We start from the raw sequence: 25,218 nt of genomic DNA, 5'->3' as shown, positions 1-25,218 counted from the left end.
CGCGAGGCCCGCCACATCCGCGCCCGTGGCCAGGAGGGGGGACGATCGGAGGAAGAAACGCCCCCACCCACCCACTCCGCCCGCTGCGCTTCCCAGCCCTGACCTCGCTGCCTTTGGCCAAGGCGAAGCCCCCTCCCAGGAGGATGACGATGTTCCAGGGCATGTGCCGGTTGACGGTGGTCCAGTCCAGGAGGGCGGGGGGCGCGCGGATCTGCCCAGGGCTGCCTGCAAGAGAAGCGGGGAGGGGAGGAAGCAACTCCGCTCCGGGAAGACCGGGGAGAAAAGGCCAATCCGTCCTGGCGGAGGCCATTCACTCCCCCCACTCACAAACCACTTTCCCCTTGATCTTCCCACCTGGGGATGCTGCGTTAATTGGGGGGTGGGGGCGTCTTCCTCTCAAGACCGAACCAGTCGCCCCACTTCGCCTCCCCTCCCAAAGTCCTCAGGGGCAAAACTGGGCAGAAGTGGCCCAATGCCTTCCTGCGTTTTTTGGGAGGGAATATGGGTGGGGTGGGGGGTCGCCAAAGCTGGCCGCTTTGCAACTGGTGGGCTTCAATTTCCAGAATTCCTTGGGCAGCTGGCTGGGGAATTCTGGGAGCTGGAGTCCACAAGTGTTAAAGTAGCAAGCAATAGCAATAGTTAGACTTATATACCGCTTCATAGGGCTTTCAGCCCTCTCTAAGCGGTTTACAGAGTCAGCATATCGCCCCCAACAACAATCCGGGTCCTCATTTCACCCACCTCGGAAGGATGGAAGGCTGAGTCAACCTTGAGCCTGGGTGGGATTTGAACCGCCGAACTGCAGAACTGCAGTCAGCTGAAGTAGCCTGCAGTGCTGCATTTAACCACTGTGCCACCTCGGCTCTTGGTGGTCAGCTTTGGGGACCCCCAGAATAAATGAGAGAGTCTCTTTCCTGGGATCCTCCTGAATCCAAACTCCAAATTCTCTCCTTGAAGTTTTCTCCTCTCTCTGCCTCCCCCCCCCCTAATTTATTTTTGGTTAGTACAAGTTTTAGATGGGCAGCTGGGGGAGGGGGGGGAGACCAGCAATTCCCCCTCCCGACTGCTAGAAAGAATCGCAAATGTTGAAGGAGTTGCTCCCCCAGGTCCCTTCCGATCTCGGGGGTCCTAAGTGAGGGGGCCAGCCCAGTGTAGGAGCTCCAGGCCACTTGAGCCTTCCCCGGGGGCCTGCCAGGAGGGCTCCCCCAGCTGCTCCCTCTGCCAGCCTGGCACCCTCTGCTTACCTTCCTGCTGGGCCTTACGACAGCTGGGCAGTTCGGAGGGGATGACGAACATCAGCAGTGAGATGAAGATGACCACGGTGGCGTCCGTGATGTGGCTGGAAGATGGAGTCCAGTGTCACTCAGCCCCCCCACCACCACGGCTGAGACGGGTGGGAGAGAGGGGATGGGAGGGGGGGTCTTTGGCTGCCTCAAACGCAGCCCTGGGGGTGGGCGAGGGGCGAGGGGAGGACCTTATCCAGAGCTCCGAGACCTCCACCCGAGCCGGGCCCCCTCCTCACCTCTTCCCCCTCTGGCTGAAGAGGGCGTTGGCCCAGCCGGGCATGAACCCAGGCTCCCGGGTGAACCAAAGGACCACCAGGACGATGAAGAGGGCGAGGACGGCCCCCTCGGAGAACTTCATGCGGCCCCAACGCCCGGTACTCGCTCCGGATGATGCTGTAGGCCTGGTCCAACTTCTGCTTCTCCGCCTCACTGCTGCCGCAGCCGAAGTTCTTTTTGAAGCTGGGAGGTTGGGAGGGAAAGGATGTGGGGCAGCCAGCAGAGGGGATTCTCCCCCACCTCCCCCGTGCCTTGTCCTGGAAGGGTCACTTGGCCGGAGGTCTCTGTGGACAGGCTGCCCCTCCCTCCCTCCCTCCCTCCGTTCAGGGCCTCTGGAGGCTGACCGAGTCCCTCTATCTAGTGGCCCCCCTATCCTGGAGACCAGGCACGGCCCCCAACCCAATTAAGGGGGCAGGAGGGAACCCAGTGGCCTCTTCCATGAGCCCCCTCCCCACCGGTTCCCCCCCCCCGCAGGGCCAAAGGAGGCCCAGAGACTCACTCCACGCCCAAGAACATCACCAGCAGCCACAGCCAGGAGAGGACCAGCAGCACCAGCATGGCTGGGAAGGCGAAGGTGAACCAGGAGGCAAAATTCACCACGTTGTCATTGTGGCAGAAGAGCCTGGTGAGGAGAGACCCTCCCTGTCATTGTGCCCTCTGGAAGACACACACACCCCCAGCCCCTGCCTCCAGAAACTGCCCACCACAGTCTTTCCCAGCCTCAGGTGGCCAACTGGGGGCAGGAGTTCTGGCCCCTCCCCGTCTGAAAGTGGCCAAGGCTAAGGAGGGTCCTGGTCTGCAGGTGGCACAATGGCAGCGCCAGGAAATGGGCATCCTCAGCCGACCATCTTCCTTAGGGGGGGAAACTAAGGGAAGCCCCCTGGAACTGAGGAGGGATTTCCTGACAACGAGAAGAATTGACCGGTGGAATGGCTTCCCTCCAGAAGTGACGAAGGCAGGAAGCTTTTAAGAAGAGCCATTTCTCCAGAAAGGCCTAGGCTCTCCTGCCTGAGCAGGGGGTTGGACTAGAAGACCTCCAAGGCCCCTTCCAGCCCCAGGATTCTATGATTCAGGAAGGGAAGGAAGGGGGTGGGAAGGAGAAGGAGGGAGGCTAGGAAGGAAGGAAGAATGGTGGAAGGAAGGAGGGAGGGAGGGATGAGAAGAAAGGAAGGGAAGGGGACAAAGAGGAGATGGATGGATTGAAGGAAGGAAGGAAAGATGGAGGGAGGGGGATGAGAAGAAAGGAAGGGAACAAAGAGGAGATGGATAGATTGAAGGAAGGAAGGAAGGAAAGATGGAGGGAGGGAGGAATGAGAAGAAAGGAAGGGAAGGGGACAAAGGAGATTGATGGATTGAAGGAAGGAAGGAAAGATGGAGGGAGGGGGGTGAGAAGGAAGGAAGGAAAAGCAATGGATGGAAACTGATCAAGATGAGATCCAACTCCGAATGGAGGAGTTTCCTGACAGAACAATTAACCCCTGGAGTAGTTTTCCTCCAGATGTTGCAGCTGCTCCATCACGTCTGAAAAATAGTCTGGCCAGCCATTTGACTGGTACGGAATAAGAGAAGGTCTGCTTGCGCAGGGGGGCTGGACTAGAAGATCTCTGGGGCCCCTTCCAGCCCTAGGGTTCTACTTCTATTTCATCAGCTGGTGCAAGGCAAGGAAAGCTTCGGAATATAGAATAAGAGAGCTGGAAGGGGACCCTGGAGGTCTTCTAGTCCAACCCCCTGCTGAAGCACTCAAGAGGAAAAGGGCCCACCCTCCGTGCCCCACGCAGTCCCCCCTTTGGGGAGGAGGGGTCTCTCCTGCAGAAGCAAAGGATCCCCCACCCCTTCATGAGGGGCTTCTGCTAGCCGCCTGGAACCTGGCAAGGGGCGATGGGGAAAGCAGCAGGGAGACCCTTCTGAACCCCCCCCACCCCGAGAGGCTCTGGGGAAGGAAGCCGGCAATGGGGCCGTGCCAGGAGACGCTTGGCAGCGTAGGAGCCCCCTACTCACTCGTCCATCTGCCCCTTCATCACCAGGTTGGGGGTGGTGCCCGTCAGGGTGGCGATGCCGCCGATGCTGGCAGAGTAGCAGACGGCCAGGCTCATGCCCTTGCTGAGGGTCTGGTGTTTCTTCAGCAACTGCTGCCGGTCTTCCTGGGGCAGCTTCTGCTCGGCCTCCTCGGGCAGCTTCTCCTTCACCACCACCTGCACGTGGGCGTTGCCTGGGGGGCCGTGAGAGGGGGAAGGGTCCATCAGCAAGCTGGGCGGGAGGGCAGCGGGCCAGAGACCACCCCCTCTCCCGGCTCCTGGACTCTGGTGCTTTGCCCGGGGTCCCCGTTGCACAGGACAAGGGGTGGACCCAGAGCCACACCAGAGGAGGGGGTTGGCAGTGCCCTGTGGCGGAGAGGCCGAGTGGGCACCTGGCCCAGCTCTGAAAAAAGGCCTCTGGAAGCCTCCTGGTGGCCCGGCAAAAGCTTAGACTTATATACCGTTTCATAGGGGCTTTCAGCCCTCTCTAAGCGGTTTACAGAGTCAGCATATCGCCCCCAACAACAATCTGGGTCCTCATTTTACCCACCTCGGAAGGATGGAAGGCTGAGTCAACCCTGAGCCGGTGAGATTTGAACCGCCGAACTGCAGAACTGCAGTCAGCTGAAGTAGCTGCATTTAACCACTGCGCCACCTCGGCTCGGCAGCTTCAGGTGAGGAGTGGTTGATGCCAAGGGAGTCTGGGCAGCTCAGGGTGGAACTGTGGGGTCCTTGGTTCCCTCTGAGCTTGGCCGTTTTCTTGCAGGCGTTTCATCACCCAACTAGGGAACATCATCAGTGCCAGTGTGATAATTAGATGGCTGAAAACAAAGCACCAGGCTCTGAAAACCCCTCGTCCTCCTCTTCCTCCTCCCCGCAACCTGCCTCTCTTCTAGCACTGATGCTGTTCCCTAGTTGGGTCATGAAATGTCTGCAAGAAAGCCACCAGACTCAGAGAGAGCCCCCTGGGGCCACCACGGGGTCATGGATGCCCCCGGCCTTCCTGAAGGCCAGCAAAGGCCGAGGCAGCCAGTCTTATGGAAACCACGCCCTGCCTGCCCTCACAGCCAGGGGGATATGCCAAGGGTTGGCACTCGACGCATCCCCCAGTGGGCCTGCCCCACCATCGTCACGCCAGCAGGGGGCGATCTGGAGACAGCTTTCCCTGCAGAGCAGAGAGTACCCAAGGCTGCCCTTGGTGGGTGCCCGCTTAATTCAGTGCCATTAACCGAGAGGCCAGCGTTCCTCTGCCTCATCCACGACTTCAACTCCCAGAATCCCCCAGCCAGCATGGAAGTCTTCCAGAGCAGGTGCCAAATATCTTAAGACTGCAATGAAAGGTAATAGCAATAGCAGTGGACTTATATACCGCTTCATAGGCCTTTCAGGCCTCTCTAAGCGGTTTACAGAGAGTCAGCATATTGCCCCCAACAATCTGGGTCCTCATTTTACCCACCTCGGAAGGATGGAAGGCTGAGTCAACCCTGAGCCGGTGAGATTTGAACCGCTGACCTGCTGATCTAGCAGTAGCCTGCAGTGCTGCATTTAACCACTGTGCCACCTTGGTGAAGGTGAAGCTTCCCCTCGCACATGCGTACTAGTCGTTCCCGACTCTAGGGGGCAGTGCTCATCTCCCTTTCAAAGCTGAAGAGCCAGCGCTGTCCGAAGACGTCTCTGTGGTCATGTGGCCGGCGTGACTCAACCCCGAAGGCACATGGAACGCTGGGACCTCCCCACCAAAGGTGGCTCCTGTTTTTCCACTTGCATTTTTTACATGCTTTCGAACTGCTAGGTTGGCAGAAGCTGGGACGAGTAATGGGAGCTCCCTCCGTTACGCAGTGCTAGGGATTCGAACCACCAAATTGGTGGGTAAGACACTGAGCTTGTCGATCAGAAAGAATACAGTGCCATGTTCTTTATTGGCCAAGGGTGATTGGACACACAGAGGTTCGGTTCCACGGCTCCGAAGGGCTTCCAAAGCAGAAGTGAGATTTCGGGGGCATCTGAGCATTGCCCCCCCCTTATTATTTTCACAGCTCTCAAGGGGAGGGGGGGCTGATCCAGATGTTCTTCTTGCATTGGCTTCAGACAGCACAGGTTGCTGTAATCAGCCATTTAGTTAAGCTGTTTGACAGGATCCCCCCCCTCCAATTCATAGCAGGGAAATCTCCCCCCACCCCTTCTCTCACTTCTTTCTCTCCCGCACAGTCTGGGTAGGATGCCTGCTCAGAGCAAAGGGGAGGTGCTATTTCTCCTGATCAGAGAGTCCTCAACTTACGACCATTTGAAGTTACAACAGACCCTCCAACAGCTACTTACGACCCAGTTTTGAAGCTTCAGTGTTGCCCCCCGCCCCCACCGCACATGGTCACGTGACCACATGTTGGGCGCTCAGCAATTGACTTGCGTTTACAGCTGTTTGCAGCACCCCTGGGCCACATGACTGCCACAAACGGATATTTGCATTGGGTTCGCTTAACGACCTCCTCCAGTTATGTGACGAGCCACTTTGCCACTGTAATCGCCAAGCTCAACGATGGTCATAATTTAAGGTCTATCTGTAGCTATTCATTTAGTGAGCATTGAAAGTTCCATTGATGCTGAAAACAGTCACCTATGACCAGTCCTCACACTTATGACCATATTCAGCATCTCCGCCGCCACAATTAAAATTTGGGCCCTTGGCACACGGCATGTAGCCGGGACTCATATGACCGGCATTTGCAACCTTCCCGGCAAGCAAAGACAAGGGAGGAAGCCAAATTCACTTAATGACCACATGATTCACTTAACAACCACCTTGTTTTGCAGCGGAAATTCTGCTCCCAGTGGTGGGTCGTAAATCAAGGACTACCTGTAACGACTCAGGGATTGGAGGAGGAAGCCCCAGCCAAACCGAGATCATCCCACCTTGGTCAGGCCTTCTGCTGGGAGCAAGTGGGGGAGACGCCTACCTTGCTGTGGGGGGCCCTCCTGCATCTCGAAGGCCCGGTTGAGGGTCCCGTTCTGGGTGACCCCCTGCTCCGCAGTGCTCTGATCCAGCTCCGACTTCTGCAGCTGCTGCAGGACGGCCTGGGCGATGGGCACCATCATGGCTGTGGTGGCCGTGTTGCTGATCCACATGGAGAGGAAGGCCGTCACGCCCATGAAGCCCATCATCAGCCTGCAGGGGGAGGAGGGGGAGGAGGTGAGCCTGGCTGGGCCGGAGCCCCAGAGCCCCTCCAGGAGCTGTGCTGCTTCCGAGGGTCAAGAGCCCAGGGCCCCAGGGGGGCTTCCTAGCCCCAGGCCAAGGGCCAGGCGGGGCTGGTGGCAGCAGGGAGAATGTCCAGATAAAGCAGCCGTAAAGTGAGATTTGGACATTAAGTGTGACACCTACTGGGTCAGGCTGGACAGCCTCTTAGAACCCCTTTACTTCTATATTAAAAGTCACATAGACAAGAGTTGGAGCTTGCAATAGAATAACAGGGACAGTTAGAAGTTGCTTAAAGCAGGGTTTCCCAACCTTAGCAACTTGAAGATGTCCGGACTTCAACTCCCAGAATTCCCCAGCCAGCATTCGCTGGCTGGGGAATTCTGGGAGTTGAAGTCCGGACATCTTCAAGTTGCCAAGGTTGGGAAACCCTGGCTTAAAGGAAGTGTCCCCATTCACTAACCACAGGATGTTCTCGCCAACGTCCCTACTTGTGTTAAAAGTCCAAACCACAAAGTTCAATTAAAGTTCGTTAATAACACGTAAGCCATACCTGAAACAAAAGGAGAAGTAAGACCTTCATCTCCTTATAAGGCTTTCTCTCCTCCAGGTAACCACTAAGAAATGAGTTAAGTGTTTCCGTGTTGCAATGCTTTTGAGAACATATAAGAACGCCTGCTTCGATAATGAAGGGTGTTCAGAACTAGCAATGCTAAGCCATTTCGTTAGCTTTCTCAACCTGGCTGCCAAATAGACTTTTCCTGTATCCTGAGAAGTCTAACGCCTGTCATTTTCTGCAACCAACACATGTATACAAAGAACGGCTGCAGGAACTGGGCCTGTCGAGACCAGGGAAAAGAAGAACCAGGGGAGACAAGAGAGCAATAGGCTAATATTTGAGGGGCTTCCCCAAGGAAGAGGGGGTGGGTGTCGAGCTATTCTCCAAGGCTCCTGAAGGCAGGACAAGAATCCCCCTAGAGACCGAATGGATGGAAACTGGATGGAAGGAGTGAATCAACCTGGAAGTGAGGACGATCAACCGGTGGAAGGGACTGTGGGGGGGTCCATCACTGGAGGTTTTTCAGAAGAGGCTGGGCAGCCATTTCTCCAGAACAGAAGATGTTGGGGTGTCCAACCTTGGAACTTTAAGACCTTGGACTTCAACCCTCAGAATTCTGGGAGTTAAAGTCCACAAGTCTTAAAGTTCTCACGTTGGGACACCCCTAGTAGAGGATCTCCAGCTTGAGCAGGGGGCTGGACTAGAAGACCTCCAATAGCAATAGCAACAGCAGTTAGACTTCTCAGCCCTCTCTAAGCGGTTTACAGAGTCAGCATATTGCCCCCAACAATCTGGGTCCTCATTTTACCCACCTCGGAAGGATGGAAGGCTGAGTCAACCCTGAGCCGGTGAGATTTGAACTGCCGAACTGCAGATAGCCTGCAGTGCTGCACCCTAACCACTGTGCCACCTCGGCTCCAAGGTCCCTTCTAGCTCTGTTCTGATTGAATGTCCCCGTGGCCGTGATGCAGACGGTTCCACCACAAAACCGTGGTAGACTAAAGCGCGCTCAACGAAAGCGCGTACGTGACATCATCACAGCGCGACGAAAACAGCACGTTGTGAGCGGTAAACTTAAAATTAACATGTAAATCTAAACCTAACCCCCCCAAACCTAACCCTAAACCTAGCCCTAAACCTAACCCTAACCCTTAACCTAACCCTTACCTTTACGTGAATCGGCTTGCTTTAATTTTATTTTAATTTTAATTTAATTTATTTTTAATTTTATTTGTCGCGCTGCTGATGACGTCACGTATGCGCTTTCGTCGGGCGCGCTTTAGTGGACCGCGGTTTTGACGGGTCACGGATGCAGACAACCCCAAGGAAACGTGATGGCTGCGCAGGCTTCTCTAGCACGACTCTGAGGTCCTCCAGGCGGGAGGGAGGGATGCCCTGTCGGTCTACTGACAAGAGCCCTCCCCACCCAAGCACCTTCCTCTGAGGGCTTCCTCAAGGGGCACAAGGGGAGGGGGAGGTCTCAGGCCCGGGCCCCTGTCCCGAAGTACTCACAAGGCAGGCCGGACCCCGACGATGAGAAGGACCAGCAGGGCGATGCGCCTGTGGAGGTTCCAGTGCTCAACGGCGATGGCCACCAGGAGGCCCCCGATGAAGAGCATGTTGGTGTCCTTCAGGTATTCCATGCACACCTGCAGGGAAGCAAAATAAGAGGATGGCTGAGTTGGAAGGGACCTTGGAGGCCTTCTAGTCCAACCCTCTGCTCAAGCAGGAAATCTTTTATCAAAGGGGCGGGGGGTTCCAACCTGGGAACTTTTAAGACGATTCCTCAGAATTCTGGGAATTGAAGTCCGCAAGTCTTAAAATTCCCAAAGTTAGACACGCTTATCCTACGTGACCCGACAAAACCGCGGTCCACTAAAGCACGCCCGATCAAAGCGCGTACGTGACGTCATCAGCAGCGCGACAAATAAAATTAAAAATAAATTAAATTAAAATTAAAATTAAATTAAAGCAAGCCGATTCACATAAAGGTAAGGGTTAGGGTTAGGGTTAGGGTTAGGGTTAGGGTTACGTTAAGCGTTAGGGTTAGGGTTAGGGTTAGGTTTGGGGGGGTTAGGGTAAGGTTTTTGCTTTAATTTTAAATTTACCGCTCACAGCGTGCCGTTTTCGTCGTGCTGTGATGATGTCACGTACGCGCTTTCGTCGAGCGTGCTTTAGTCTACCGCGGATTAGTGGTGGAACCTTATTCTATACTAGCCCTGAGAAATGGCTGTCCAGTCTATTCTTCAAAACATCCAGTGTTGCAGCTCCCACAACCCCTGGTGGCAAGCAGTTCCACTGGTTAATTGTTCTCACTGTCAGGAAACTCCTCCTGAATTCCAGGCTGCTTCTCTCCTGGATTAATTTCCATCCATTGTTCCTCGCCCTGCCTTCAGGTGGAGCCCCAGTTCTTTGGGGCAGCCCCTCAAATATTGGCACTATCATGCCGAGGGAGGCCAGCATCATCAGCTGTGGTGGTGGCCCCTTAGCATGACTTAGCAGTAGACTTATATACCGCTTCATAGGGCTTTCAGCCCTCTCTAAGCGGTTTACAGAGAGTCAGCATATCCGCCCCCAACAACAATCCGGGTCCTCATTTTACCCACCTCGGAAGGATGGAAGGCTGAGTCAACCCTGAGCCAGTGAGATTTGAACCGCTGACCTGCTGATCTAGCAGTAGCCTGCAGTGCTGCATTTAACCACTGCGCCACCTTGGCTCTTACCACCCTTCCCTCTTCCCTGCCCACCTTGGCCGCCCTCGGCCCTCCCGATCCCCAGCTCCCCTGCCTGGCGTACCGTGGTGGAGTCCATGATGCCCATGAGGGGGAAGAAGAGGACGGGGAAGAGAGCGGTCACCGCCAGCGGCAGGGCCTCCGTGCACCAGAAGATGGCCATCACGATGATGGTGTAGCCACATTGTGCTTCCTACGGGAAGAAGAGAATCTGGTCAAGGAGAGGATCCGGGCACCGAGGGCACCAAGCTCTCCGCCGGCACTTCTCTTTCAATAAATCCTGCCAGAGGGAAAAGGCACCGCCGGGGTTAATCGAACACCAAAGGAGACATCAAGTGAACAAGCAGCAATAAGGAAATCGGATTTAAGCGCCGTAGGAGTCTAACCACTGCAGGAGTGAAACCACCGAGGCCTCTTCTGCCTTTTCACAAAGGTTCTGAATCGACTCCCTCTTTATCCAGACCAGTGTTTCTCAACCTTGGCCACTTGAAGATGTCCGGACTTCAACTCCCAGAATTCCCCAGCAGTGGTTAGGACAGTGTTTCTCAACCTTGTCAACTTGAAGATGTCCGGACTTCAACTCCCAGAGTTCCCCAGCCAGCATTCGCTGGCTGGGGAATTCTGGGAGTTAAAGTCCGGACATCTTCAAGTGCCCAAGGTTGAGAAACACTGGTCTAGACTTTCCTAGGCCAGAGTTCCCCAGGGAGCAGGTTGAAGGCCACCCATTTTAAAACCTGCAGGCATTACTTTCACATATGGTGGACTTGTAAAAAGGTTAAGGCATTTTGGATAAAAATATGGTGGGTTATGCAAAATGTTCTTTAAAAAAAGGATAAACTTTACCCCTCAGTTATTTTTGTTAGGTATCATTACTGATTGTACAGTTGTAGAGATTAACCTGATTTTGCATTTAATAACCGCAGCTAGACTGTTGGTGGCGCAATACTGGAAGAAGGAAGATTTGCCTACTGTTCAAGAATGGACATTGAAAGTAACACACCTAGCAGAGACGGCTAAAATATCTGCATATCTCAAGGATAATTCAAACGAGAGATTTAAACTGGAGTGGAAGAGATGGATTGATTATATTCAAAATAAATACGGGACTAAGAAATTTCACATTTCTCTGTGGCTGCTCCGACCCTCTGGAACGAACTCCCCGTGGAGATTCGAACCCTCACCACCCTCCAGGCCTTCCGCAAAGCCCTTAAAACCTGGCTGTTCCGACAGGCCTGGGGCTAAAGAGCTGTTGCCCCCCCCCGTCTCGAATGGTATGATTGTTGTATGTTTTAAAGTATGCATTGTTATGCTTTGTTTTTAAATTTTTTTTTGTCTGTATCCCCCTTTCCTGGTTGAAAAGGGCGGTATATAAATATAATAAACTGAACTGAACTGAACATAGCTTATGATTAAAGAAATTAGGAATGATATAAATTGTTTAGCCTAGCAAGGAGGAGTTAAAGCTCAAGTGAAATATGTTATTAACTTTTTTTTAAAGTTTATTTTAGAATGTTATTGTTAAAGATTTATACCCTGTATTGGTTCTGGGAAGTCGGGGGGAGGTTGGGGGTTTGGGGGGGAGGGAAGTAAATATTTGTAAAAGTTTTTTTTCTTTCTTCAAAATTCTCAATTAAAAAAACAACAACATACAGGCTGGGGATTCTGGGGGTGGAAGTCCTCCCTCTCAAAGGCCGAGAAACACCGACTGAAGAGGCACCCAGCCCCAAACGGAAGTTCTTCAGATGTTTGGCGGGTCCAACTCCCAGCCTTCCAGGCAGGCCCGGGGCTAAGAAACCAGGAAGGGCATCTTCTGCAGGGTTGCACAACCTGGGCACCCCCAGATGAGGGCGTCAACGCCAGGAGCCTCCCAGAGAGCGAGGCCATTGCGAGAACCTGGAGAGTTGAAATGGGAACGCCTGTGGATTCCCAGGCTTGTGCAACTCTGCTCTGGATCTTCACCTGGGCACTGTTGTTGCAAGAAGACCAACAGCTTCCGTCATCTCAGAAAGCTAAGCAGGATTGAACCGGGCCAGGACACGGATGGGAGGGCGCCAGGAAAGCCCACATTTGGCAAGGAAGTTAAATCACCCGAGAGACATTTGCAGGAGGAGGAGGTGCCCACCAGGAGGCCTTCTCCCTGAAGCCGAGCTCATCCCCCAGGAGAGCCCCTTGCCCTCCCTAGGCCCATTGGCCAGCCTTGGGCAGCAACACACAGCCTTGTGTGCCCCTCCGGGCAATGCTGAGTGCTCAGAAAAGCCCCTTGGACCAGGCACTGGGTCCACTTTGGGCCACATCAATACAAAAAAGATGCGGAGACTCTGGAAAGAGTGCAGAGAAAAGCAACAAGGAGGATTAAGGGACTGGAGGCTAAAACATACGAAGAACAGTTGCTGGAAATGTGGATGTCTAGTTTAATGAAAAGAAGGACCAGGGGAGACAGGATAGCAGCCTTCCAATATCTCAGGGGTTGCCCCAAAGAAGAGGGAGTCAAACTATTCTCCAAGGCACCTGAGGGCAGAACAAGAAGCAATGGGAGGAAATGAATCAAGGAGAGAAGCAACTTAGAACTGAGGAGAAACTTAAGAACACAGGTCTGCAAAAAATAAATAAATAATAATTCGAGAGCTGTTTTGGTTATTCCACGTAATTTTTAATTTTTTTTGGTGCGCTGAATCTGAAAATGACCTCCATTTTGTCATAGGACATCACGTTTCCTGACAATTTAGGTAACTATGTTAAATAAGGCAATACCTCAAAATAAATGGAAATAGACTTGTAAAATTAAAGTTTTATTACAATATTTTCATGAAAATCCTTTTTGGAACTGAAATGAGCTCACCTACACACACTAAACTCGATTCTTCTTCCTTGTGAGGATCCTCTTGGTGCCTTTACGCTTGTGAGTAGCATCTGGAATGTCTCTCTGAAGCATCCCACAGTAGTCTGCTATCATTGTAATGCTCCATTTCCCCCGGTATCTCCTTTCCATCTCTTTAATGTCTTGGTGGAATCGTTCACCTTGTTCCTCACTCACAGCTCCCAAATGTTCAGGAAAGTAGTCAAGGTGGGACTGGGGGAAATGCACCTTCAAACTCATCAGGCAACCTAAAGCGTGAAATGCTTTCAGCATTCTTCCGACGATCTTTTTGTAGTGAGGATCTTTGTTATTGCCTAAAAATTTCTGTGCGACTTCTTTAAATACAACCCACCCTTCTTTTTGAGGATCCGTCATTTTGACAAACTCTTGATCAACTATAAGCCTTCTAATGTCTGGTCTGACGAATACACCTTCCTTCAATTTTGCTTCCGACAGGCATGGAAACTTGGTGACCAAGTATTTGAAGCATTCTCCATCTCTTGGAAGTGATTTTACGAATTGCTTCATTAATCCCAATTTTATGTGGAGAGCTGGCAGAAGAACTTTATGGGAAGGTACCAAAGTTTCTCGGAGGACATTTTTTTCACTGACTGTTAGCACCCTCGGCTGCCAACTCTTCTTGGTCCAGTGATTTTGTTGGTCTCGACTGTCCCATAGACACAGAAAACAAGGGTATTTGGTATACCCAGCTTGTTGCCCGAGCAGCATGCACAAGACCTTTAAGTCCCCAGACACTTGCCAACCATGGTCTTCATATTTAAGTTTACGAAGAACCGATTCCAAGTTCTCGTAGGTTTCCTTCAAGTGTACGGAATGACGTACAGGTATGGAAGCGTAAAAACCGTTGTGGAGTAAAACTGCTTTGAGACTTCTTTTTGAAGAATCTATAAAAAGACGCCATTGCTCTGAATCATATTGGATTTTAAATTGACCCATCAGACCTTCGACATTGATGCAATAAACCAACTTGTCTTCCTGGGCGAAGTAAGGAACGAACTCCTTTTCACGATGTCTGAACCATGAAGATGACACTCCTGGCAACAATAAATTCCTGCTTTTCAGCCTTGATCCGATTAACTCAGCGGCATCTTTGGGAAGATTCAAGTCTCTTACCAAATCATTCATCTCCTCCTGAGAAAACAATTTTGGCCTTGTATCATCTTCAAAGTCAGAACTTGATTCTTCATCTGGTTCACGTATGACTTCACCTTCATCGGAGCTAGGTATCTCTTCCAAGGTAGCAGGGGGCTTGGGTACTGGTATATCTGTGCCATGGGGGATGGGACGAATTGCTGAGTGAAGATTGGGGTATGAAATGGAATGCTTCCATTTGGAATTAAACCCTTTCACATCGCATGAACAAAAGGAACAGTCATCACTATGGTTCTTTTGCTCTCGCCATACCATAGGAATCCCATAACGGAAAGATTTTTTCTTACCCTTGAACCAGTTTCGGAGGTCCTCAACACACCGTTTGCACACTTTATGAGGCGCCCAAACTTTATCTTGATCTCCAATTTTTAGTCCAAAGTATGCAAAGTATACCTTTTTCACAAAGTCTGTAATATTCTGCTGTTGCTTCAACACTGTATATTCACCACAGATGAAACAGAAACTGTCTGGCGAATTAATACACTTTCGCGGAGCCATAACATAACGGTTGAAGAATGACGAGCTAACATGAATTGCGATGAAAAAGTGTGAACAGCCTAGAACCAAGAACCTGATGATGATTCGTGCACAAGTGTGGCATGCAGGAGAGAGCAGCTCTGTGTCTTTACATAAGACACGCGCCCTGCACTGACCGGAGATGCTGCTATCTTCCCTTTGTCTCCCTCCCACTGGATTCTTCAGGGATGATTAACCCCTTCTACCATTAGAAGCACAGACTTAAAACTTGCTTAGCTTATTGTATATATTGCTGACCATCAGATTTACAGTGCTATTTTTTTTTTTTACATAACTCGGACAAACCCTTTAAGGTTGTTTTTTTTTTGGCATTTTATATCTTAAATGCACTTATGTGAATTAATTAATAGTAGTTTGGATTTTAAATTTGGTTAAAAACCCATATAAAAAATACCATTAAAAAAAAAAGATATTTGAAGACAATTTTGCATGCTGTGGCAAATCATGATGTCTAGGAGTTTTTTCAATATTTTATTTGTTCTCAGCACACCAAAATACATGGAAATTAGATGAAAATAATCAAACAGCTTTTTAGTCGCAGACCTATGGAATGATTAACCCAGTGTTTCTCAACCTTGTCAACTTGAAGATGTCCGGACTTCAACTCCCAGAATTCCCCAGCCAGCGAATGCTGGCTGGGGAACTCTGGGAGTTGAAGTCCGGACATCTTCAAGTTGACAAGGTTGAGAAACACTGTCCTAACCACTGCTGGGGAATTCTGGGAGTTGAAGTCCGGACATCTTCAAGTTGCCAAGGTTGAGAAACACTGGATTAACCAGTGGAACTGCTTGCCTCCAGAGGTTATAAGTAGCTCCATCACTGGAGGTTTTTAAGAAGAGATTGGACAGGTTTTTTTGTCTGAAATGGTCTTGGGTCTCCTGCTTGAGCAGGGGGGCTGGACTAGAAGACCTCCAAGGTCCCTTCCCATTCTGTTCTGAGTTTCAAAGAGCTGATGGCTACAATAGAAGGGGATGGTTGAAGAGGTCAAGAGGGCAACCGACATCAAAAAACGCCTCGGCTGCCATCTTGACATTTTGACCCACACCTGTAGGTGCCCCCAAGCAGCCCCCAGGATGGGCGACGTCTCTCTTTGGAGAGAGAAAATCGCTCGAGACCAATGAGACAGCCCTGGTCTTCTTTTTCTGGGAGTCCTCTCCTCCTCCTGACTCTAAGGCCGCACCTGTGGGTGCCTCCGCGCGATTGCTCAGTTTCCAAAGCACCTGCTTCTTCGGCTGCAAAGAAAGCATGCCCAGATCTTGGGCGTGTTTGCTCTGGCAGAGCACCTGGGCAGCTTCCACCTTGGCAACTTGGGCAACCCAGGCCTGTAATTAGGCAGGTAACCGCAGCTCTGCCCCCGTGACTGCCTCGGAAGGGCCTGTCCCAGCGGGAGGGAGGGGAGACGAAGCCGCCTTGTTCCTGCCCAGACTTCCTCCTTCCTCATCCTGAAACGGAGCCTTGAAGAAGTTTGGGGAAAGTTGTCCCAAGATTCAGGTGTTGGTTTTCCTGCAACTGCTTTGCATCTTCCCACCTCATCATCCATGGGGACAGGAGCTGGGTCAGGCTGTTCGAAGCAATAGCAATAGCAGTAGACTTATATACCGCTTCATAGGGCTTTCAGCCCTCTCTAAGCGGTTTACAGAGAGTCAGCATATTGCCCCCAACAACAATCCGGGTCCTCATTTCACCCACCTCGGAAGGATGGAAGGCTGAGTCAACCCTGAGCCGGTGAGATTTGAACAGCCGAGCTGCTGATCTAGCAGTAGCCTGCAGTGCTGCATTTAACCACTGCGCCACCTCGGCAGTGAGGTGGCGCAGAAGGACCGCCTCCCCCCTATGAAAGCCTCTCAGGCCACCAGGAGGGGGAGGGAGGGCGAGTCCCGGGCCCTCCTGATTACGGGCTGCCACCTGGGAGACCCCCAAAAGGGTCTCTTCAGTGGTGGCCCCTTCTCTATGCTTGGGAAGGGGGTTGGATTGGAACAGGGGCCTCCAACGTTGAAGGCTTGTGGACTTCAGCTCCCAGAGTTCAGAGCTTTGCTGGCGGAGGAATTCTGGGAGTTGAAGTCCACAAGTCTTAAAGTTGCCAAGGTTGGAGACCCCTGGGATAGAAGGCCTTCAAGATCCCTTCCAACTCGATTATTCTGTTATTGGAACATCATTCGTTCCCCTTGAGATGGGGCTGTGGCCCTCTCCCCCTCCTGCTTTCCCGAAAGGCCCCAAAACCTTTTGGGTTAGGGTTCGGGTGATGGGTTTTTATTCTACGACGGATTTTTAAAATGTTTGTTAAGCTGCCTGGAGTCTCCAGTGCAGAAGCATCGTTTGTGCTCCCCGGATGCTTTCAGGGTATTTGTCAATATCCGCAGGGATCAGTGGGGGTTGTTTATAAAAGGACTTCCAGTCCCAGGACAAAACTTCCTGTCCAGACAGGCCAAAGTTAGCATCAGACAAGAGGCCCCGCAATCTGCTAGGTCAGGGACACCATTAGGACATTCTGTGGACTTCAAGTCCCAGGATTCCTGAGACAGGGAGGAGGAGGAAAAGGAAGGAAGGAAGGAAGAAGGAGGGAGAGAAAGAAAGAAAGAGAAAGAGGGAGAGAGGGAGAGAGAAAGGAAGGAACGAAGGAAGAAAGAAAGAAAGGAAGGAAGGAAGAAAGAAAGAAAGGAAGGAAGGAAGGAAGGAAGGAAGGAAGGAAGGAAGGAAGGAAGGAAGGAAGAAAGAAAGAAAGAAAGAAAGAAAGAAAGAAAGAAAGAAAGAAAGAAAGAAAGAAAGAAAGAAAGACGTGCTCTACATGGGGCAGCCCTTGAAGAGCATTCGGAGACTTCAGCTTGTCCAGAATGCAGCCGCGCCAGCGATTGTGGGTGCACCTCGTTTCACCCACGTAACACCTATCCTCCGCGAGCTGCACTGGCTGCCTATTGGTCTCCGGATACGCTTCAAGGCGCTAGTCGTCACTTATAAAGCCCTTCATGGTATTGGACCTGGGTACTTGAGAGACCGCCTGCTGCCAATTACCTCCACCAGACCGATTAGATCCCACAGATTAGGCCTCCTCCGAATCCCATCTACCAGCCAGTGTCGACTGGCGACTACTCGGAGGAGGGCCTTCTCTGTGGCTGCTCCGACCCTCTGGAACGAACTCCCCGTGGAGATTCGAACCCTCACCACCCTCCAGGCCGTCCGCAAAGCCCTTAAAACCTGGCTGTTCCGACAGGCCTGGGGCTAAAGAGCTTCTACCCCCTTCTTGAATGGTATGACTGTTGTGTGTTTTTAAATTATGCATTGTTATGTATCATTCTTATTTTTTATTTTTTGTCTGTACCCCCCCCCCCCTTCCCTGATTTGATTTGTTAGCCGCCCTGAGTCCCTTTCGGGGGAAAAGGGCAGCATATAAATATAATAAATGAAATGAAATGAATGAAAGATAAAAAAAGGATCCTGAACTTTGCCCCCCCCTGGCACTCCTCCCCCTCCCCCTCCTGCTGCCTGGGGTTCCTCCTGGAGCTGACAGGGCAAACCCCCCTCCCCCCCCCAGTTTAAAGATTGACAGCTGCCCAGCAGGGCTGGAGGCAACCTAATCTCCCCCAGGACTTTGCTTCCTGGGAGGCCTCCCCCCCCCCCCAATGACCCAGGACTGGAAGTCCTGGTTTCCGTTCTGAGACCAGAACCGGCTTCTCCTGCCTTGGGGTCAGTGGGGAGGGGGGGGAGAGGAGTCCAGAGAAGCTGGGCAGAAACTGGGCCAAGGGGTGTGTGTGTGTGTGTGCTAAAGGGGTCGTGAGCCTGGAGTCATTGCGTGGCCCCCGAGAGCCCCAATTCCGGCCCCCTTTGGGTTCCGCCATTTGGCTTCCATCATTGCAGGTAATCCTCAACTTACAACCATCCACTTAGCGACTGTCCAAAGTTACGAACACCCTGAAAAAAAGGTGACTTAACGGCTGTTTTTCAGGCTGAGGTCTGTGGCCGCCTCCCTCCTGGCCACGAGGTCAGAATCCAGAGGCAACTGGCCTGGACTTACGACGGCTGCAGTGGCCCCCCCAGAGTCGTGTGATCCCCTTTTACGACCTTCTGGCATGCGAAGTCAACGGGAAGCCCGATTCACTTAGCAACCGTGTGGCTGACTTAACCCCCGCGAGGATCCGCTTAACGACAGCGGCAAGGAAGGGCAAAACTCACTTAGCAACTGCCTCGCTTAGCAACAGAAATGCTGAGCTCAACTGTGTCCATAGGTCAAGGACTGCCTGTGGCTAAGGAGAGCCTTGTGTGCCGCGTGCAGAAATAAAGGCTTCCGTGCTTTGAACTCAACAAGCACGCCTGGCTCTTTGCAAGGGACGCCCAGCGGCGGCTTCATCTGTGCCGGCCGATCCGCAGGATCTTCATGGATGTCCCGGTTTTATGCAAGAGGCATGTTTACACGGAAAGCCAGGCTGGAGGTTTCTTGGCTCCTGATCTGCAGTTAATTATTTCTGGACTGAGGAGGCAACCAGTGCAAAATGCAGAAGAACAGAATAGAGAACGACAGAGCCGGAAGGAAGGGCCCTTTGGAGGACTTCTAGTCCAGCCCCCGGCTCAGGCAGGAGGCCCTTCTCCCCCCCCCCCTTCTCCTCCTCCGAATAACAAAAGAAGAGAGCTGGAAGGGCCCTTGGAGGATTTGCCTGAGATGCTAGTATACTGTTGAGCAGGGGGCTGGACTAGAAGACCTCTGAGGCCCCTTCCAGCTCTATTCTCTTCTACGTTGTTCTAAAGTTCTTCTACTCCAACCCCTTGCTCCGATATGAGACCCTAGACCGCTTCAGACAAAACGGCCGTGCAATCTCTTCTTAAGAGTCTCCAGGGATGGAGCACCCACAACCTCTGGTGGCAAGCTGTTCCACTGGTTAATTGTCCTCACTGTCGGAAGATTCCTCCTTTTTCTGGCCGTCCCAGGGCAGAGAGAGTGAACCGATTCTCCAGAGGAACCGTAAGACGAGGACCGATGGAGGGAAAAGAAGAAGGACCCAGCTTGAAGGAAGGTGGAATCTCCTGACGGTGGAGACAATGAAGCTGTGGGCCGGCAGCCGCCCCCCTGAAGTCCTGGGATAGTCTAGATCAGTGTTTCTCAACCTTGGCAACTTGAAGATGTCTGGACTTCAACTCCCAGAATTCCCCAGCCAGCATTCGCTGGCTGGGGAATTCTGGGAGTTGAAGTCCAGACATCTTCAAGTTGCCAAGGTTGAGAAACACTGTCCTAACCACTGCTGGGGAATTCTGGGAGTTGAAGTCCAGACATCTTCAAGTTGCCAAGGTTGAGAAACACTGATCTAGATGGTCCGAAGGCACCTGCCCTGGGCAGAGAGCTGGACTAGAGGACCTCCAAGGTCTCTTCCAGCCAGTCATTCCGTAACTCTGGTTCATCCTGGCCATCTGCCTTCCTGGACTTCCTTCTCTTGCCTAGAATGGCCCAGTGGTTTCCTGGTGGTGTCTCATCCCAGAGATAAACAGCCCTGTCGGGTGGGAACAGCCCAGGGGTCATGGAGGGAAGCTTCTCTCGCCTTCCTGGGAAGGGAATCTCTTCCCCTGGAGACGGGAGTCCTCCATTCAGCGCCAGAGGCTCCATGGGGGTCTTCAGCCACCTTCACCATCACGGGAATCAGGAGTCTTCAGAAAACGAATTCCTGAATGTATTTCAGATTCGATTGGCTCTGAAAGGAAGCCTCCTGGAGGATGCCCCCACCCCAAGATAAAAGTGGAGAGGGTCCTTGACTTACAACGCTTCGTCTGGAGACCTTTCGAAGTTACAACGGGCACTGGAAAAAGTGACTTGCGGCCATTTTTCACACTTACAACCGTTGCAGCATCTCTCCATGGTCCCAGGATCAAAGTTCGAATCCTTGGCGACTGCTTCACATTTATGACAGTCCCGGTGATCGTCTGATCCCCTTTTGCGACCTTCCGGCAAGCAAAGCCAGATTCACTTAACAACCTTGTGACTCGCTTAAGAACTGCAGCGGTTCATGTCACTTTGGCAAGAAAGGTCCAGAGGTGGGATTCTGAGCAGCCCTGGAGATCCAGGAGCAGAAATTTTGAATAGTTTGGAGAACCGGCAAATGCCAGCTCTGGCTGGCCCCGCCCCCAACTCTTCTCTGCCTCCCGAGTCCCAGCTGATCGGGAAGGAATGGGGGATTTTACAGTGCCCTTCCCTTGCCACGCCCACCACGCCCACCAAGCCACGCCCACAGAACCAGTATTAAAAAAAATTTGAATCCCGCCACTGGAAAGGTTATAAAATGGGACAAAACAACAGAATACCAGAATAAGGCAATAACAGAATAATAGAATAAATACAGAATAACCGAATAAGACAAATAACGGCATAACACGGGACAACAGAATAACGCAGAATAACGCAGAAGTTGGAAGGGACCTTGGAGCTCTGCTAGTCCAGATGAAGGTGGACTAGATACAGTGTTTTTCAACCTTGGCAACTTGAAGATGTCCGGACTTCAACTCCCAGAATTCCCCAGCCAGCATTCGCTGGCTGGGGAATTCTGGGAGTTGAAGTCCGGACATCTTCAAGTTGCCAAGGTTGAAAAACACTGGAGGCCCGATTGTCGCAGAAGATCAGACACGAAGCTCTGGGGATAAATGACAAGGACACGGACTTTGCCTGGACACCAAGAGGGGTTTCCTCACAGGAAGGGCCGATCTCCAGTGGAAGTGGGTGCCAGAGTAGTGGTGGGCCTTCCTCGGCTGGAGATGTTTACGCAGAAGTTGGAGGGCCACCAGCCAAGGATGCTGTTCCTCCACTGAGCAGGTGGTTGAATACTTTTCATTCTTGGCAACGTTAAAGAGGATGGACAGCAATGTGGAATTGAAGTCCGCCCGTATTACTAGATGTTCTGTACACTCCATTCCCTTCCAAGATTTCTCTTCTAGATTTCCGATATTTTAACCTGACTCTTGACCTGGGATCTGTTTCAATTTCAATTTTAATGGATTTGTATGCCTCCCAATCCCAAAGGACTCCGGGCGGCTTACATAAAAACAGTTTTAAAAAATATTAAAAGAGTTTAAAAGACAAGACAAAAAATGAATTAAAAAGGACACAACATGCACTCGATTTTAAGGGGGCTGAAGCCCGATCAAAGATTAGCAGCCCCACGCCTGTTTCATATTGCCGGCCTCTCTTAGCTCTTCCTCCTTCACAGGTTACCCCGGGGGGGTGGGGCGGGGGGGGGGGCTGACGACATGAGAAAGAATCATGACATGCTGAATAAAAGGTGGAGAAAGCAAATCTGTTGGAAATAAACCTCCAACACTGGATGTTTTTAAGAAGAGATTGGACAACCATTTGCCTGAAATGCTGTAGGATTTCCTGCCTAAGCAGGGGGTTAGACTAGAAGACCTCCAAGGTCCCTTCCAACCGTCTTTCTCTTCTCTTCTATTCCTTATTCTAGTCTATCCCTGGTTCTATTCTATTATGTTAAGAGTTAGCGGTAACAGGAAACCAGGACTCCTGGTCAAAACAAAAACAATCCTCCAAGATAACATATCTCCAGTTCAATAAATATATAAATATCATTTCTAAGCATTCCATAACCTGGAACCAACAGAGAACATTCTATGCAGGGATTAGATTACAATCCCCTCTAATTCTGCAATAAGTCTCTACGCTCCAAATTCATCGCAGTTTTTAAACCTGTTGCCCATGTCTTTCCTTTGACTGGGCTTTTAATTTTGTATTTCATTTATACTTTCCTCCTTTGAGAAGATAGTCTGGCAAAAATAAGAGAAAAATAAAATCATCAAAACAGGAAGGACCCAGACTGTGGGGGTAATATGCTGACTCTGTAACCGCTTAGAGAGGGCTGAAAGCCCTATGAAGCGGTATATAAGTCTAACTGCTATCAAAAGAATAAAAATGAAGACGTGGAAGAGGAAGAAAGGGAGAGAGATGAAGAGGAGGAGGAAGAGGAGGAAGAGAAAAACATCAGATTTAACTGAAAACCAGAAAAGCACCAAGTAACAGGACTAATATATTTTCATATCTATGAATTAAAATCCACCTAGTGGGCCATTTTCCCCCAGCCTTGATCCTCAATTTATAATTGTAGTTCCCAAACTTGCTGACTGGGGATTATGGGAGTTGAAATCCCACCTGGAGGGAATCCTCCACACTCTCCTCCTTGCCTTGCAAATCAATGGGAAGCCACGCCAGGTGAACCTGCGCTTCAGCCCCACTTCAAGCCAGAAGACCCCTCGGCCTCCCCAAACCTGGAAGCTGCTTTTAAACACTATTTACACTAGTGGTTCCCAAACTTGGCAACTTTAAGACTTGTGGACTTCAACTCCCAGAATTCTCCAGCCAGCAGAGCTGGCTGGAGAATTCTGGGAGTTGAAGTCCACAAGTCTTAAAGTTGCCAAGTTTGGGAACCACTGATTTACACCAAGGAGAAACGCAGAGAGAAACAGGGCTTGCAAAGGAAGGAGCCTGCGTGTGGAGTAGGAGTCACCAGGGACAAACTATGAGTAGACCTGGGCAGCTCCTCACTCCACATCCCCCCCCCCCCCACGTTGAAGGAAAGTGTGTGTCATTCTCCTCCAGCCGTCACAAAGTGAGGCTTAAAAGAGGAGCTTTAGGGAGATATGCAGAGTCTGGGCCACAGCTGGTTCTCCTGCAGATGCCCTTCCCTCTTGTCTGACTTTTTTTTTGGGGGGGGGAGATGGAAACAAAGGGGGTGGGCTCCTGGTTACTCTCTGAGCTTGGTTGTTTTCTTGCAGATGTTTCATTACCCAGCTAGGGAACATTATCGGTGCCTGAAGGTAAAGGGGGTTGCAGTCAATTTACTATTCCTTACTAGCAGTGATGATGTTACCTTGTTGGGTCATGAAATGTCTGCAAGAAAACAATCAAGCTCAGAGAGCACCAAGGACCCCTCAGCCCTCCTCCTCGCACTGATGATGTTCCCTAGTTTGGGTCATGAAACGTCTGCAAGAAAACAGCTAAGAGAGCACCAAGGACCTCCCTCCTCCTCCTCCTCTCCACAAACCCCACCTTCCTTCTAGCACTGATGATGTTCCCTAGTTGGGTCATGAAACGTCTGCAACAAAACCACCAAGTCCAGAGAAGAGCTGCTGCTAACGGAAGGGTCCTCCCTGCCCCCATTGCTTTGCCAGCCGGGACCCCAGGAAGCCCACCTGGAGCCAGAGAGCGCAGGGCCTTTTGGGCAGCGGCCCCAACCCCGAGAGTCCCTTCGCCTTGCCGCCTGGCTCGGCTTCCCTCTTCATCCTTCTGCCGGTTTTTTTTCCCCCTGCAACATCACGGATTATCTTTTTTTTTTCTTCTTAATTTCCCTTCGGATTCAGTCTTCTGATTCGGTCTCGCTGGTTGTAGACGGTTCCCACGACCTGCGCGGTTTGGGCCTGCGAGGCTGTTTATTGACCCCAAAGATAATTCTTCCTGCCTGCACGTTGGGAGCGGCCGGGCACATGCCGACTAGCTAAACCGGTGCATTGAAACGTCAACATTGGCACTCGGGGCTGTGGCCGCTTTGACGCGTGTTTGCTCTCCGTGTTTGACAAACGTCGCTATGGGTTGCTTGTCCTTGCGGGCACCGCGTTCCCTCTCTCTCTCTCTCTCTCGCGGGCACCGGCACCAGATGTTCAGACAGTTCCCGCCTCGACCGTGGTTTAAAGAATAGCAAACAATGACCTGAAAACCCGCCTTCGTCCCCCCAGCTTCTCATCCTGCTGAAGAGAGAAACCACTTTCCCACGCACAGGTGTAAAAGCAGCTGGCCTCGTGAGCTCCGGACAGGGCGAATCGCGCTGTCCGAGGCTGAACAGTCCAGCTGCTTTACATTTGGGCGGAAATATAAACGAATAACTAAACAAACAAACATAAAACCAGAAACCTCATTGATCCGCCTGTCTTTCCGCTTCTCTTCCACTGCACGCGGGAGATTCCCTACCCACGAAATAAAACCCCAAAGCCATTTGGCACTTTCCTGTTCCAAGAAAGCGTCGAGGCACCGCCGGAATGCCAGAAGCAGTGAAGGTGGATGTTGTCTTTTTAAAGAAAGTTTTCACTCTGGGGAAGTTTTCCCTCTCGGGCAGGGAGAAAGCCGCCTACCTTGTAAGGGAGGACCAGAGGCAGAGGGAGGAAGACCAGGGGCGTCAGGAGGGCGATGAGATAGTTCCTGTATGCCAGAACCGCCCGCCACATGATGGAGACGGTGGCCAGGCAGCCGAGGTGTCAAAGGAAAGGTAGGCGCTGGCCCGGGTTATATAAAGGCTCCGGTGCGCGCGGGGCTGACCTTGGCCCCTTGGCTGCCGCCGTCGTTGCTTCGCCTTCCATGACTAGGTGAGGCAGGAGCCAAGGCGGGGAGGGGTTAAAGGAGCCCTTGGTTTGGACTCTCCCGGCCCAGAAGGAAGTCGCTCCGCTGTCTGGCAGCTGCTGGGTTAATCCCGGTGCCTCCCCGGCCTGCGCCTCCCTCCCTCCCTCCTGCCTGGCGTTCAGGTGACTCAGCCAGAAGGCAACACCTCTGGCTCCCCAGGTCGCGCTCGCCGGCACCCCCTTCTTGCAGCGAACTCGAATGGACCTCCCCGTCCTGCTCCTCCGTCC

At 51.8% G+C, this 25,218-nt stretch overlaps 1 protein-coding gene across 1 annotated transcript in view; it reads right to left on the bottom strand.

Annotated features, from left to right (window-relative positions):
* SLC13A2 (solute carrier family 13 member 2) overlaps positions 1-24,952 on the bottom strand; it is a 30,001-nt gene extending 5,049 nt beyond the window's left edge. The window contains exons 1-6 of the mRNA XM_087702806.1: positions 24,727-24,952; positions 10,123-10,251; positions 8,839-8,975; positions 6,532-6,740; positions 3,561-3,771; positions 2,062-2,184 (exon numbers count right to left, since the gene is read on the bottom strand). Of these exons, the coding sequence (XP_087558932.1) occupies positions 2,062-2,184; positions 3,561-3,771; positions 6,532-6,740; positions 8,839-8,975; positions 10,123-10,251; positions 24,727-24,819 (902 nt within the window). The 5' untranslated portion in view covers positions 24,820-24,952. The remainder of the gene's footprint in view (positions 1-2,061; positions 2,185-3,560; positions 3,772-6,531; positions 6,741-8,838; positions 8,976-10,122; positions 10,252-24,726) is intronic.
* Positions 24,953-25,218: the final 266 nt, after the last annotated feature.

This window comes from Thamnophis sirtalis, unplaced genomic scaffold (assembly GCF_051295495.1).
Source record: "Thamnophis sirtalis isolate CommonGarterSnake01/CBP01778 unplaced genomic scaffold, rThaSir2_p1.2 scaffold_17, whole genome shotgun sequence".
In the NCBI taxonomy this organism is placed as follows: domain Eukaryota; kingdom Metazoa; phylum Chordata; class Lepidosauria; order Squamata; family Natricidae; genus Thamnophis; species Thamnophis sirtalis.
This window is presented reverse-complemented; position numbering and strand designations above follow the sequence as displayed.